Source organism: Equus przewalskii, chromosome 7 (assembly GCF_037783145.1).
Source record: "Equus przewalskii isolate Varuska chromosome 7, EquPr2, whole genome shotgun sequence".
NCBI classification, from domain to species: Eukaryota; Metazoa; Chordata; class Mammalia; order Perissodactyla; family Equidae; genus Equus; species Equus przewalskii.
This window is the reverse complement of record NC_091837.1, coordinates 9,536,187-9,553,205: the sequence shown is the minus strand read 5'-3', so window position 1 is coordinate 9,553,205 and position 17,019 is coordinate 9,536,187. Positions and strand designations below refer to the sequence as shown.

Here is a 17,019-nt window from a genome sequence, read left to right as displayed (position 1 = left end):
GACCAACTAGATCTGGGCTGTGAGAGAAGGAGGCAGGGATCCCAGGATAACTTTGAGATTTCTAGGTTGGGCACTGAGATTGTGTTGCCATTCTCAGAAACAGGGAAATGTGAACTCATGGACTTGAAGAGAGGCCTATTTGGGGCAGATGGAGGTATCTAGGAAGCAGCAGTAGATAGATGTCTCAGGTGGAAGTGAGGTCTGGGTTTGGGGAGCTGGTGTATGATGGTTAAAGCCACAGGCATGGATGGGATCAAGAAAGGCGTACCATTCCATTTCTACTCTGCCCCCAGAGTTCAATGTGTGTTTAAAATAAATCTTTAATTAAAGTATAACATATGGTCAGGAAGGTATAAAATCTTAAGCATACAAATCAACAAATTTTCACAAAGTAAGCACAATGTAATTACCACTCAGATCAAGAAGGAGAACATTACTAGAATCCCTGCAACCCATTCACCATCAAAGGCAGTTACTCCCACAATCATGGTGGTGGCTTAGAGACCTGGAATCTTCACCCCTAACAATAAGCTGTCTTTAAATAGAACTCGCCATGAAGGAGAACCACAGAGGTGATCTGAGCAATCACTTGCTATATCATCTCCAAATGTCCATCTAAGAGACCTGATTCTAAGGTTCTACACTTTCTGCTGTTACTTTGATTTTCTCAAAAAATTAGTCAAAAGTAAATTCCTCCAAAGTCACCCCAAACAGATGGATTACTTAAGGAATGAACATGAGACTAAAAGCAGAGCCAAATGATTCCAAAGAAAGACCCCAAAGCTCATTGCAGTCATATGGCATAGGTCCAGTATGCAGTGTCCAGCACAGATGGCAGGACCCAGGGTCACATCTGTACCCATCATTGCTGGCAAAGCAAAGGGCTACGCAGGAACTGCTACAGATGGAAAGACTTAGGGACAGACAGGTGTGGGAGGTGCCAGTGCCAGGTTAGCCTCAGTAACATCATTGTGAGGCTCCCCTGCTCACTGTATGGTGCCAGGTAGCACTCCTCACAGAAAATAGCCACAGAAGAGGAGCTGAAGGTAGGATGAGTGCCAAAGGGGCAGTACCCCAAGTAGGCAGCGCCCATCTAAGTCTGGGAAAAGAAAATTGTGTTTAGAAGTGAATGTTCTCCAAAGTGATCACTCAAGTATTCCTTTCTGAAGTCCTAACAGAAGTGTTATCAATGCTCAGGACTGGGCTGCCTAATGGGAAATGCCCCCATGGGGGCTTTTGACTCATAAACCTATTCAGCCTCACATGTTCATAATCATTTGTGTAAAGAAGAAAAAACCTCCAAGCACTAATTAGAAAGATAGAGCTGTTGTATTTTCCTCATGATCACCTTATCTTCTTTATTCAGTTCTTGAAGACTCAGCTATTAAAAGAAATTAAGTAATTCATCAAGCCCATTTCAATTACCTGCTGCTGATAACATCAGATTACAATTAGCATCTACAAATGAACCAAGTGCCAACTGCCAAGCTGAAACATAAGCTAATTTACTGCTAGACTCTGCCTGCTGGAGACAGAACTCTGGTACCTGGCAGCAAGCATCCACTTCATTATTCCAACAACAGTTTTGCAGCCTCTCCTGCAACAGTCCAAAGTGCAGCTCTGACCAAGATTTACTGCCCCGTCTGCCTCTGCTTGCGTGTTTACAGACATGCTGTATCTATAAGCAAATCACAGCTCCTTTTAAATAGCAATGTCTAGACAAGCAGGGTGACAAATCTTGACCCAAAGGAGAGAATAAATATTATTAATATTTATTAGGCACTGATAGGTGTGGGGCACACCACAGGATGTGCATGTCACAACCTTAATTAGAGTGTGAATCATTTTCTGTGAGTCCTCTGGTGCTTGATCAGAAAAATCTCCTGCTTTGGTTGATGCTCTCCATTTCTCATTTCTTCTTTCAAACAAGAAAAGCACATTCTTGTGACTTTCTTTCAGATGTCTAGAAAAATCTGTTTCAGGCCCTGGGACACTTTTTTTTTTGAATTTATATTTTCATAATCCTCAATAGGAAGGGCTTTGAATGAAAAGCAGAGGTGTGTGGTTTGGCTTGCTTATTATGGACATTATTATACTTTCGCAATCTGTGTAGTCTTGTCTGTGCTTCTCAAGCAGAAGAACTAACTGTTCAATAAATGTGTAGGGCTCATGGGGGCCTGTGGGCTGTAGGAGAAGACAGCATGCAGACCCGGGTTTGGATGTTGCCTCTGTTGCTTATAAAGGGCATACATTTGGGCCAGTAGCTTTACTTCTATGCCTACCGCATAGCTTTGTGGTGAGGATGAAATGAAATAATATATGCAAAATGTCTAGATCAATGCAGGTAATCAAGAGACAATAGCTTCTCTAGGAAAAGAGAAGAAAGGGCTGTTCCGTCCTGATGGTGCTTATACTTCTCTAGAAGGTTTGCTATCTTCTACCTGGGCACAAGAAGGGATCACTGTTTCAAGGTGGCTTATCACCCTTCTGGTAGTGCTTCCTCTTTTTCATCTTCCCGTCTATGGAGGTTGGGGGATGGGTGCAGAAGCAGCAGCATCTTTGGCTTTTAGCCCTAGGCTGGTAATCCCTGCATGGCTCCTACTGGAATCCACCATTCTAGATGTAATGTTCCTTCATGGAAGGATCTGTGGACATGGAATCAGAGACCTGAAGTCTAGCCTTGACTCTGCCTCTTACTCTATAACCTCGGGTGAGTCACAAACATTTGTTAATCTCTGGATCCTCATCAGTGAAAAGGAATAATAATAGTTTACCTCACGGGTCTATTAGAAGGACAAATAAGTACAGTAAAACAAGCATAATGTAATCACATGGCTAACCCAGAACTTCCATGTGAGGTCTCACAGACCCTTTGACATTTTGAGCGGTTACTTTAAATATGTCCCCATACATCATACTGTGGATTTCCAAAGAAAAACAACCAATTAGTGTAAAATTAATTACTACTTATACTACGTGTAAGGGGTTATATTCAGTGATATGGAGACTACAGAGTGGAATGTTGTTCATACTTCTAATAAGTCTTAAACCAGCAGAAGTAACTATACAAGTATAGAAATAAACATAATTTATGATTGAATATAAATAGAATTAAGGAAATTTTAAAAGTGTTACTAGGGCACAGACAAGGTAAAGAACTTATCTTGTTATCAAGAGAGGCTTCAAGTAGTGAACAGTATTTGGGATAATCCTAAAAAGATAAGTAAACTTTAGACAAGCAGGATAGGGACACAAAAGTTCTAAGTGGAAGAAATGGCTTGAGGAAACGTATTGAAGCAAGAAAGCATAGCCAATGTGGTGAGACTAGGGAAGATAGAAAAGCCCAGTTTCAGGTAACGTATGGAGTATGTACAGGGAAGTAGTCAACTTAAAGAATGGAAATCATGACAGGCCCCATTTTTAGGTGAGGACTCTGACCATAATGTGCTATGCAACGTGCAGCAACTACTACCTGGAGTACAGCCTTAGGAAGATCAGTCTAATGATGGCATATGGGAGGGAGGAGATAGGGGAGGGAGGGAGGAGTGAGGAAAACCCAACCAGTAGGTTAATGGAACAGACTGGGCACCTAGGAAGGGGCAGTGAAAGAAATGAACCTTTATGAGAATACTTATTTGACAACTGTTAGATTGAGAATCAACCAAAAAAAAAAAGAGAGAGAGACAAAATCAATGATGACTTTAGATTTCTAAGTCAGGATGATAACATAAGCTGAATAATCATCGCCCCCCAAATATGTCCACGTCCTCATCCCCGGAACCTGTGAATGTTCCTTTACATGGCAAAAGGGACTTTGCAGGTGGGATTCAGTTAAGGATCTTGAGAGGAGAAGATTAACCTGGATTATTCAGTTACACCTGATGTCATCACAACAGTCTTTATAAGAGGGATGCAAGGGAAGTGAGGGCAGAAGAGGAGGCAAGGTGATGACAGAGCAGAGACTGGAGTGATGCACTCTGAAGACGGAGGAAGAGGCCACAAGCCAAGGAACACAGGCAGCACTAGAAGCTCAATCTTCCCCACAAGCTGCAGAAGAAACCAGCCTTGCTGACATCTTAACTTTAGCCTGGTGAAACTGATTTCAGACTCCTGATCTCCAGAACTGTAAGAGAATAAATTTGTGTTGTATTAAGCCATTAAGTTTGTGGCAATTTGTTATGGTAGCAATAGAAAATTAATACAGATAGTTAGAGGTGTTGGGCTGTCACCAACAGAATTAGGAAAGCTAGAAGAAGCAGTTAATTTAGGAATAAGATATTTTACGTTTGGACTCACTATCTTCGACAACTCGGCATGAAAAGCAGACGGAGTATCCACTAGGCAGTTAGAAATGTGAAAATGATGCTCAGGCCGGAGGTCAGAGCTGATAAATACAGGTTTAGAAACAATGTACGTTGAAGTAGTAGTTGAAGGTATGGTGGTAAAAATGATAAAGGGAGATAAAAAAAAAAAAAAAAGAACAGAAGAGAACCAAGGAACAAAACACAAGAACTTCCACATTTAACAAATGGTGATACAATGGAAAGGAGCCATTAAAAATAATGTAGGATATCTGAATAATGACACAGAGGGAAGCCTAAGAGAGAAGAGGGAATAGAAAAAGCAGGCTGCAGAAAGGTATATATATTATGATCCAAGTTTTGAAAAAAGGAACAATCTGTATGCACATGTGTGTATTAAATATATCATTGTACTGCCATGTGTTTATGTGCATAATAAAAAGGTCTGGAAAGACTCTAACCAAATTGTTAACAGTAGTTAACTCTGAGGAGTGGGACAGGGGAAGGTAATAATGTAAGGGAGTGGACCTCATTTTTCTACTTTATACACTTTTGTACTGTAGAATTCTTTTACAAAACTAAGTGCACCTTTTGTAATTTCTCACAATTGTTCATTTTTCTAAAAGGGGGACAAGAAAGTCCAACGAAGAAAGCACAGAAAGAGGAGCCAAGAAGAAAATCAGGACAGTGGTGCTTCACAGAAACTAGGAGAGACTTTCAAGGAAAAGTGAGTAGAACATACCACATGCTGCATCCTGATGAGGGAAATTTAGAACCGTCCAAAGATCTCTCACTCTGCCACTATCGATCTTTTTCAGGAGACAAAAGGTGCAAGTCAAATTGTAATGGTTCAAAAATGAATAGGAGGAGTTCTACCTCCAGTAACGGAGGAGACCAACCCTCCTACAGACAACAACTAAAAAGTCTGGCAGGGGGACAGAGGCAGGCAGGTGGGTGGGCATGGAAGAGGCAAGGAGAGGAATCTATTTAAAAGCACTGGAGTGTAACCAAAAGCAGAAGCAGTGAGAAACTGTAGGGAGTTTCGAGTTGACTCTTTGAAGAAGGGAATGTCATTGGGTAAATTTCCCATTTTTGAAATGCTAGAGGGCATTTTTTTAGGGGACAAAGCGGGTGAAGCTCCAATTAGTGCCATGTGGTGAGGCTAAAACTCAGGTAGAAATAGTCTTATTGGCTTGAAGAACCAGAGGAAAAATCCCAGAGAGAGCCACAGTGAGGAGCCTTGAATTCTGAGTATAAATTCTACACAAATCTCTGTGTAACTCCTGAAATATGTATGTGCAAGGCTGAATCTAAGCAGCCCAGTTGAAGCTAAAAGATCTGAACAGAGGTTTCAGCTGCTACCCACCACAGGCAAGACTGAGTTTAGAGTTTGAACTAAGCCAAATTAACCTGTAAAACAACAACAAAGTCAATACTGTTAAGAGAAATATATCAGAATCCAGAGTCTCTATAAAGTATCATTCACAACGTTGGATACAATCCCATATTACTAGATATACAAAGAAACATCAAAATGTGACTAATATTCAAAACAAAAGGCAAGCAATGCACTATTCTGTGACTATGCTAAAAACTACTCAATTATACACTTTAAATGGGTAAATTGCATGGTATGTAAATTCCATCTCAATCAAGCTGTTAGAAAACAGCAATGTCAACAACAGGTAATTCATATAGTCTCACTCTCAGATGACCCACATGGAATTAGCAGACAAGGTTTTAAAAGCTTTTTTTAATAACTAGGGCCCAGCTACATAAAGGAAAACATACATGTAATGAATAAACACATAAATCTTAGCAGAAAAACTGAAATCTTAATTAAAAGAAACAAATGGAAATTCTAGAGCTAAAAAATGCAATATATATCTGAAAAAAAAATTCCCCCATTCAGTAAAAAATTAACCTTGCCCAAAGAGGCCTGGCCTTTGCCCTTGGCTCTGAGAACCGATCTCTAAGTCCTTAGAATGACCTACTTAAGAGTGTCTTCATTTGGGGCCGGCCTGGTGGCATAGTGGTTAAGTTTGCATGTTCTGCTTCAGCAGCCTGGGGTTCCCCAGTTCAGATCCTGGGCATGGACCCAGCACCACTCATCAAGCCATGCTGAGGCAGCATCCCACACAGACGAACTAGAAGCACACACAACTAGGATATACAACTATGAAGAAGACTGGCAACAGATGTTAGCTCAGGGCCAATCTTCCTCAACAACAACAAAAAAGAGTGTCTTAGTTTATTTGAGGGTGTTGGCCATGCCAGATAGTTGACGCTAACAATGTGATTTATGGTGCAAGCTTTTAGCTCAACCTCCAAAGGGGCTGGAAACTATGGTCACTCATGCATGTGGTCAACCATATCTATGTAACCAAAGTCCAATAAAAACTTTGGACACCAAGGCTCAAATGAGTCTCTCTGGTTGATAATACCCTGTACATATTGTCACACATCATTGCTTGGATGAGTTAGCATCATTCATGAACCACACTGGGAGAAGACAACTGGAAGCTTCATGCTTAGAACTCTCCTGGACTCTATCGCATGTGCCTCTTCCCTTGGATGATTTTAATCTGTATCCTTTCATTGTAATAAACCATAACCACGAGAATAACAGCTTTCAGTGAATTCTGTGAGTCCTTCTAATGAATTATTAAACCTAAGGGTGATTTGGGGAACCCCTGCTTGCAGTTGATGTCAGAAGTGAGAGTAGTCTTGGGGAATCCCAAACTCTGCCTCACTGGATGGGTTTAATATCAGATTGGAGAAGACAGAAGAAAGAGTTAGTGAACTTGAAGATAGATTAGCAGAAGTTTTCAGATCTTAATAATACAGATAAAAAAGAAAAACATAAACAGAGCCTCAGTAATATATAGGACAATATTAAAGGGTCTAAAATAATGCAGAGTCTCATAAATAGAAGAGAGAGGGAATGTGCAAGAGGAAATATTTGAAAAAAAAATTGGTAAAAATTCCCTAAATTTTGGGAAAGATATCTGCAGATTTAAAAGCTCAAAGTACCAGAGGAAGGAAAAATACAAAGAAAGCTATATTTAGGCATATCATAGTCAAGCTGTTGAAAACCAAAGTTAGAAGAAATCCAGAAAGCAGTCAAGAAAAAATCAGCCTATGCCACATAGATCATTAATTTCCCTGACTTTTTATCAGAAATAATGGGGGCCAAAAAACACTGGAAAGACTACTTTAAACTGCTGAAAGAAAGAAAAAAAAAAAGTCTATCAACCTAGAATTCTGTATCCAGCAAAAATATCCTTCAAGAATGAAGGTGAAAGAAAGACATTTTAAAGTAAACAAAAATGAACAGAATTTATCATTAGCAGACTTGCACTATAAGAAATGCTACATGAATTTCTTTAGGCTGAAGGGAAATGATGAGATGGAAACTCAAAGCTCTAGGAATGAATGCAAGTACCAGAAATGATAAATAAGAGGATAAACAGAAAACAATATTTTCCCTCTTAATTCTTTAAAATGGGTGTATAAAACAACAACAAAATACCACTGTATTGTGGAATTTGAAAAGAATACAGGTGTAGTAAGAAATGTGACAACTATAGCATAAAGTACAGGGAGGGGGGTGTAAACAGACCCTTAAGGTTTTAAGGTACTTATATTTTACAGGAAGTGGTACAATATTAGCTTAAAGCAGACTGTGAAAAGTTAAAAATATATATATAATCCTTAGAGCAACTACTAAAAAGTAATGCAAAGAGGTAGAGCTGACAAGCAAATAGACAAATCTACATGATTAAATTAACCTATAGAAGGCAGGAAAGGAAGAACAGAGAACAAAATATAAATGGGACAAACAGAAAACCAACAGTAAAATGGTAGACCTAAATCCAACAATATTGATAATTACATTAAATGTTAATTGGAAAAAATTCTCTAATTAAAAGGCCATAATTATCAAAATCAATAAAAAAGCAAGACATAGCTAGATGTCATCTGCAATTAACAAACTTTAAATATAAAGACACAGAGAAATAGAAAATAAATAGACAGAAAAAGATGGACCACATAAACATTAAGCATAGAAAGCAGGAGTGGATACAGTTGCATCAGACAAAGTAGGCTTCAAGACAAAAAGACAAGATCAATGATAAAAAAGGCACATTTCAGAACAATAAAAAGGGCCAATCTGTCAGGAAGACAAAACAATCATAAACGAATATTCACCCAACAAGAGAGCTTCAAAGTACATGAAGCCAGGCTTCAAAGAATTAAATGGAAAAACACACAAGTCCGTAATAATAGTTGCAGATTTGAACAACTTCTTTCTTAGCAACTGACAAAAGATATAGACCAAAAAAATCAAAAAAGACAAAGATGATCTAAACAACACCATCAACTGCCTTGACCTAATTGACATCTTTAGAGTATTACAACTGTTAAAATCCTACAAAGTATGTTCTCTGACCACAGTGAAATTAAAGCAGAATTTGGTAACAATAAACTACATAGGAAAATCCCAAATATTTTAAAATTAAACACTTCTAAACCACACAGGAGTTAAAGGGAAAGTACAAATGATTTTAGAAAATATTTTAAACTCAATGAAGGTAAAAACACTAACATAAAAAATTATTGGATGGAGCTAAAGCAGTATTTAGAGGAAATTTTATATATTTGTTTTATTTATTGATTGATTAAAGATTTTATTTCTCCTTCTTCTCCCCAAAGCCCCCCAGTACATAGCTGCATGTTTTTCAGTTGTGGGTCCTTCTAAACCTTCTAGTTGTGGCACCTGGGACGCTGCGCCAGCATAGCCGGACGAGCAGCGATGGGTCTGCACCCAGGATCTGAACTGGTGAAACCCCAGGCCACTGAAGCAGAGTGTGCAAACCCAACCACTCAGCCACAGAGCCAGCCCCCAAATTTTGTATTTTTAAATGCTTGTATTAGAAAAAAGAAAGGTCTAAAACCAATGACCAAGGCTCGACTTTGAGAAGCTAGAAAGAGGACCCAAAGTAGATAGCAGCAATAAAATGATAAAAATGAGATCAGAAATAAGTGAAATAGAAAACAGACAAGCAATAGAAAGAATTAACGAAAGTAAAAGTTGGTTCTTTACAAAAGATCATTGAAATTGATAAATCTCTAGCTAGAATGATCCAGTAAAGGGGGGGAGGGAGTACAAGTGCAAAACACAAACTACCAATAACAGAAACGAAAGAGGGCATACTACTATACATCCCACAAGCATTAAAGGGAAAATAAGGAAATACTATAAACAACTTTATGCCAATAAATTCAATAACAGATGAAATGAACAAAGTCTTTGGAAAATATGACTTATCAAAACTGACACAAGATGACAGGGAAAATCTGAACAGTCCAATATGCATGGCCTTCTAAACCCCAGGCTCCAAGCCCTCCAGTCTGTTTTATGTGCCACTGCTTGACTTGTCTTCTTTAAATATCTAGTCTATCTTCTTACTCCTATATTTCAAAACCTTCAGGAGCTCCTGTTCATTTGCACATCTCTTGTGCAGTTTTCGCACTAACCTTCTACCATCCTCTGGCACATTCTTGAAAGCTAATCATGCCACCATCCCTCAGATATGCCAACCTATTGCATCTCATACCTACTTTCACATACCCCTTGCCATCAATGCCATCCCATTCCTGGCCAAACCTCACTGTTTTTCGAGGTCCACTTGGGTCTAATCTCCTCCAAGAAGCTTTCCAGGCTATTCTCAGTCCTCAGGGTCTCCCTTCTAGGAATTCCATGGCAACACAACATCACTAACACTGTCTTACAGGGAAGCCACTGTTATCCTGTGTATTAGTCTTATTTTCCCAAATAAATTACAAGCTCTTTTTTTTTTTTTTTTTTTTTTTTGAGTAAGATTAGCCCTGAGCTAACTACTGCCAGTCCTCCTCTTTTTGCTGAGGAAGCCTGGCCCTGAGCTAACATCTGTGCCCATCTTCTTCTACTTCATACATGGGACGCCTACCTCAGCATGACATGCCAAGCGGTGCCATGTCGGCACCCGGGATCTGAACCGGCGAACCCCAGGCCGCCGAGAAGGGGAACGTGCGCACGTAACCGCTGCGCCACCGGGCCAGCCCACTAAATTACAAGCTCTTTAAGGGCAAGGATTTTTTTTTAACTTCTCTATCGCTTACGGCAACTATGCCAGGATTCAGCACACAGTAATGATTCAATAAATACTTATAATCTGTTGAGTGAATATATAATACAAAGAGCTATTTCTATGGTTCTTATCAGACTCTCATTCCGATCTCAATACCATCTTCAGAGTCATCTCCAGGGATTTGCCAGACTTTTTCTAACAGCCATATTCACAAAACATATGGTCACAGTAAGCAGAGGTAGAGGGGAGGGAGGAGTAGTGCTCAAATTATAAATAGAGACGGGGAGCCTTGGTTTTGCAGGTCATATAAGAAAAGGGGGCTAAGTTTTACGTTCTGCTGCTACTAGTATCTGATAAGCATACACTAACATCAATAAAATCACCTTCTCCTTGTCCTCTCCCCACCCCAAGTCCCTGTGGATACAGAACAAACCATGGGGCTCCAGGCACAGGGATGAGTTCAGCCTATACTTCCAAACACATCTGTTCCTTGCATTTATCATACCCACATTGGTTTGGGTAAAAAGACAAGATAACAATATCTTCTACAAAGTAGCCAGTTACATATTTTTTTGTCTCTTACCATTACATATCAATTCTCCCAAATTTATAAATGTCTTAACTGTAACCAAGTACTATCAAAACAGTGACTGCAAATCTATCTTATCTAAATAGATCTTTCAAAAAATAAATTTTCATTTATACTAAAATTGTCAATATCATTTGTGAATACAAACACTTTTGAGGAAAAAATACATTTCTTGTGGGGTTAATGTAAACAAGTAAAGAAATCCTTTTAAACAAAAATCCTCTCAAATTCTCTTTCATGACCTCCTAGCAGCTTCTCTTTCATTTAAACCAAACAAAGCTTTATATCCTCATTTCAGGCCACTTCTCTCTAATTAGATAAATCTGGTTGCTCTTCTCTCTAGACAGATTAAAAGGTTGGGGTGTTTTGTTTTTCCAGTATTTCAGAGTTCTAATCCTTAGAGCACTGCGATGACAGGAAGGATCGTGTGATTTACAGCAGGCAGGCTCCAAGGAAATATATCTGAAGGAAATATACAACACACACAACGAGGAGATTCTTTTGAATACAAACACACAGATTCCAGTAAAAGGTAGCAGGCTACTCCAGCTCATTTCCAGCCCATAGTATGGACCCTGGATCTTGGAAGCAATCCTGTCCTTACCCAGATTGGAAGACGCTCGCCCCTCTGCAGCCCGGTCCTTGAGATCCTCGGCAATGCCCAGCTGCTGCTCATGGTACTGTTTAGCCCTCTCCAAGTCCTGCATGCACCGGGCAGCATGGCCCAGGCCAGCGTAGGCCCGCATCTCAATGGCCTTCTCCATCAACTCCTGCGCCAGCTCCAGCACGTAGTTGTGGTAAGACATGGCCTTGTCAAAGTTCCTCCTGTAGTGATAAGCACTGCCCAGGTTGCTGTAGGCCCGGGCCTCTTCTCGCTTGTTCCCCAGGTCCTTGGCTATCTTCAGATGCTGCTCATGGCACTGCACAGCATTCTCAAAGTCACCCATAGCAATATACACAGCTCCCATGTTGCCAAGTTCTCGGGCTTCAGAAAGCTCATCTTTGGATTGCTTGGCGAGAAGAACACACTGTTTGTGACTGGCCAGTGCATTGGGGTAGTCTCCAATGGCTGTGTACACGTGGCCCAGACTGCTCAAGGCTGATGAAGCTGCCTGGAGAGAAAGGATAAGGCAGAGAAATGAAAGCACATCAGAAAATGGCTTTTGTTTGTTTCAGCAGGTGAAACTTTACAGAGTTTGCCTGTAACCATCCAATCCAATTCCTAATGGTGTTTCTATCAGTGGTCCACAGACCTATGCAGAACTGAAAAAGAGCACATCCAAACAGCAAGTTCCTAATAAAAGACAATATCATTTAATTAGTAACTTTCAACATCTAATCTCATAGAAACAGGTTGCGTTCCATAGAACCTTCATGTTAGTTTAAAGACTTATTGACGTTTCTAATATTATAATATTATATCTCTTTTAATAGCTATTAACCTGTGTAGTATAAGAAAAAGTTGAAGAAAACCAAAATTAATTACTACATATAATATAGCAGAGGAAATTCATAGGAGAAATCCATGCTTGGCTCTTTGCACTCCTGGGCATTTCTCTAGTTTTGTCTTCTCCCAAAACAAATGCTAAGGGAGATGTTTAGAATGATGATTGATGATTTTGTGACCCAGGACCCACCAGAGGGTCCTGTTCCCCCAGTGTGACCTCATCAGTGCCGGTTACTGTGGAGGGCTTAGAGGAAAACAGTGGGTGGTTACTCTGAATTGAGTGGTCCCCACTGGGCCTCACCACCCCTTTCAGGCCTGAACTGGTTCTTCTAGCTTTGCCTTTCTTGCCCGGAGGCTCTTCTGACTCCAGCCTCTGTGCAGAAAGATGCTATCTTCCTAGGCCCCTCACCCTGCTTGTCACTCATGCATTTCCTGTCTAAAGAAAAGTACACGAGCCCTTTTTGTCTTGAAGGTTTTAATGAAAAAGACTCTATGACAGAATAGTTAACCAAACAGGAGCAACAAAACAACAAAGGAGATGTTATACGGGTTCCAAAATCTCACCAAGCGCATAGAGTCCTAGATGCTAGTCTTCAGTGTCTAAATTCTTCGCAGAGACATAAAAGGGAAGTTACACTAGGCTTTTTCATTCTACAACTGGGAGGCTTGCCTACCCTTCCTCTCCTTCACAGTGTACCTACAGCTAGGGCCATGCAGCTCCCTTTCTTCACGATGTTCCCTGTTCCTAACAGGCACATGTGATCCTGGCAGAACAAAGGGTGTGTCTGTCACAAGTAGGCAAGCAATCTTCATGAAGGCCTCCAGGCTAGGGAATAACAGCGAGGGAAGGCCTCTCACCTGGAGAATTTCTTTATGAGATGTGTTCTATGTCTGTGCATTTCAGAACACATTTATTAATATTTTAGAGATGTGAGTGATTTGCTACCCTATTTCTTTGCCTGTGAAATAGCAGTCCTTGATCAGAATAACTGAGACACTGACCATCTTTACAGTGTTTGTAAATTGTGTATTTGCAAAGGGTTCCATATCATTTTAAGTTGCTTTTTATCATTTCACAGATGTTCCAACAAAAAGATGTAGAAAAATAGAGAGGAAATAAATACTTAGAAATTTACTTGTTTTTTTTTCTGAGTGAGGGAGAGCAGAAACAATTCCGTGAAAGTCACAATCCTGTAGAAGTGTGATTCTGGCAGAGGCAGCAATGATGCCACCAAAGAACATGCTACTTGGGCATATACTGGCCTAGGTTCCCACTTTGGGAGCCTCTTCAGGACTAGAGGCTAGGACTTCAGGGCAGCACAAGGTACATGGACCTTTCTACTGCTCACAACTCCCCTTCTCTCACCCGACAATCTCCTTTTCCTCCTTCGCTGCAGGCCCAGAGACTCGGCCTCTTTCCCCGAGTTCTGTAGCTGGCCCTCCCCACCTCATTCTCTGGGGTTCTTGTCTACCAAAGCCTGGCTAGGGAGCAAGAGAGTCCACAACACCCCCCCCCCCAAATCTTTGTTGCCCTGAAAGTAAAACACATGGCTTTTTCACTATGGAGCTAGTGTAACTTAGAGTCCGAAACTTTGAGTCCACACTCGGTTCAAAACTGCACTGCCCTTTACTAGATCTGGGACCTTTAAAAGCTTAACTTCTCTGAGCCTCGGTTTTCCAGACATATTCTAGGCCCCAGCAGTAAGCTATGAACTGAGAGTTTTCCAACTCAGCCACGAGTCTCTGTCAAATGTGTAAACCATAAATAATTCACAGATAATCCCAAATAACAGATCCGGTTGGAGGCAATGAGCCCTCAAACACTGCGGGGGATGGCTGTGGAAGGCCTGGGGCAGGCGCAACACCCCAGGCTTCCGGTTTATGACAACTCCAAATGATAGACCTGGGATCTTCTGCTTCTGGTTCTTCATTTCTCTAAATGCCATGGAGATAGAGGAGCTCATTTGCTGAGTAAGGAAAGGGAGCATTCAAGCATTTCCCCTCTGGGGTGTGGGGCAAAGAAAGAAAGACTACTATCTTAGCTTAGCTCTTCCTGGCACCCTCCAGTTATCGGGCAGTGCTGTCAGGCTGGGACTCTTCATGCGGGTGTCCTGGAAACCAGCATCTCCAGAAAGGATGACACGATTTATGAAGCACACATCATAGCCTCTAAAATTAGAGAGGCAACTTGATGTAGTATAAGAACGGAATAGGGTTTAGAGTCAGAGGCCCTGGCTGTGTAATCCTGATAAGTCATTTCCCTTCTTCACCTGTGTTTTCTTTATTTGTAACTGTGCTGATAATGCTAGTGTACATACTTCCTGGGACTAGGATAGGATCAGATGAAGCAGGGCATGTGAGTGTCCTGAGTAAATGTAAAGTCTCTGTGAATGCATAACTAAGGTGTGGATGGATGTTTTATGACTGCAAGCTGGTTGGGCTGAGCTCTGTTACCAAGCAGAAGCTAGTAATGGCAACTGAAAACATCAGTCATTACGACCAAATATCTATATTCCTATCAGTTGCCACAGGAAATGAAGTCCAGTGTTTTACAGCCCCTGGGCAAATCAAATGTGATAATATTTATCAGCTAAGTGAATTACAAATTAATCACTTGTCTTTGTTCCTGTTTCTGCAGAATAAGCTCTGATCTGAAACATGGTTTCAGGCTGTTAACAAGAATCTGAAGACCCACTATCTATGGGGAATCACAGGCCCCACCTCAAGCAGATGCTGCATTTGCCACTAAGGTTCACGCTGCCTTTGGATATTAATCTCTTTGAGATTTCTGGGCTGGAATAGCGGCAGCTGCTTCCCACAGTGGAAACATTTTGGAACATCTGTATTTGAATACTAAAATGCACACAAACACTTACGCTAACAAACCGGTTGGAATAAGACAATACTTTTCTCTTTTTACAAGACATAAATTACTCATGTTCTTGCCAAAGCATGATTTCCAGCTGCAGACGTAGCACCCGAGAGTCATCTCCCCTTGCTCTGTGGCCCAAATACTTGCAGAAGAACTACATCTGACCAGTCAGTTTCCTGGGACATGGAACTAGAGTAGGAAATTCGCTCATATTTTTTCAGACCACCTTTAGCGCTTTTAGTTTGAGACACAAAATAGAGAAAGTTTAAACTACCCAAACTATAACCATATTGATGATACCACCATTAAACATTATTTTGAAGAATTAAACATGCTTTCTTTCACATCTAGCATGTTTTCCCCTCATTGTGCGTATCTTTAATAAGAGTTCTATTTTGTGAGAAGACTATGTTCACATATAGAGAATACTCAATATAACTGCTGACTGACTAATTACATGCAGGTTTAAAAAGAGGGAAATGTACCTGTAGCTAGGATCAGTAACATGGCTTTTCTTTTTTACTGCCCAAATCCACATGCACCTTGTATTCCCTGCCAGTTTAGTGCCTACAAACCCAAGGTCCTGGGTTAACCACCTACAGCCCAAGAGGCAGAGGAATGTGGAATAATAGGGACAGTCTCTGGAATTAGGCATGCAAAGGTTCAAATGACAATCTATGTGAATTGTGCAAATTATGCAACATCTCTGAGCCTCAGTGTCTTCAACTGTAAAATGGGAATATTAATACCTCACACTGCCTTGATGGGTACTAAATAAGGTAGTACTTATAAAGAGCCTGGTTCAGTACTTGGCACACAGAAGATGCTCAAAAGTTTTAGATTTTAGTTTCTCTTTGTACCCCAGCAAGATAACACTCATCTAGCCTTATTCATTTCAAAGGCATGGTAGAAGGTGACCAGAAAATAGAACATGAGTTATGTCACCACAACTAAAAAGACAACACAAGAAGCTTGCCCCACTTATGGTGGGGAAAGTGTTATGATCTTCATATGCTGAAGCATATTACTCAGAGTACTCTTCTGCAAATGTAGGCATAAGAAAATTCACCCTTTACTCAGAGGCATTTTAGAATCATTGGTATATCCAACATGTACTGTTGGTAAAAGCACTTTACTTCAAGCGGTCAGAGCTTACACAGACATTGGAGTGTTTTGGGTCTCTTGGTTGATCAGTTCATTTGTTCATTCATTCATGTACTCAAGAAAATTCTGTAGACTCACACAGATATGTCATAGTCAACTAATTTCTAACAAAGGAGCAAAGGTAATTCAATGGAGAAAGGATAGTCTTTTCAACAAATGGTGCTGGAAAAACTGGACATCAACATGCGAAAAAAGTGAATGTAGACACAGATCTTACACCTTTCATACAAATTGACTCAAAATGGATCATAGACCTAAGTGTAACATGCAAAACTATAAAATTCCTAGAAGCTAATAGAAGAGAAAATCTAGGGGACCTAGGGTTTGGCAATGAGTTTTTAGATATAACACCAAAGGCATGACCCCATGAAAGAAAAAATTGATAAGTTGGACTTCATTAAAATTAAAAACTGTGCTCTGCAAAAGAGACTTTGAAGGGAATGAAAAGACAAGCCATAGGCTGGGAGAAAATATCTGCAAAACACATATTTGACAAAGGACTTCTATTCAAA

General features: G+C 40.4%; 1 protein-coding gene across 4 annotated transcripts in view; it reads right to left on the bottom strand.

Moving 5' to 3' along the window:
- Positions 1-17,019, bottom strand: part of TTC28 (tetratricopeptide repeat domain 28) — a 597,272-nt gene that overhangs the window by 154,297 nt on the left and 425,956 nt on the right. For all 4 annotated transcript variants that reach the window (XM_070628671.1, XM_070628672.1, XM_070628673.1 and 1 more), the window contains one exon: positions 11,629-12,136. In XM_070628671.1, coding sequence (XP_070484772.1) covers positions 11,629-12,136 — 508 coding nt within the window. The remainder of the gene's footprint in view (positions 1-11,628; positions 12,137-17,019) is intronic.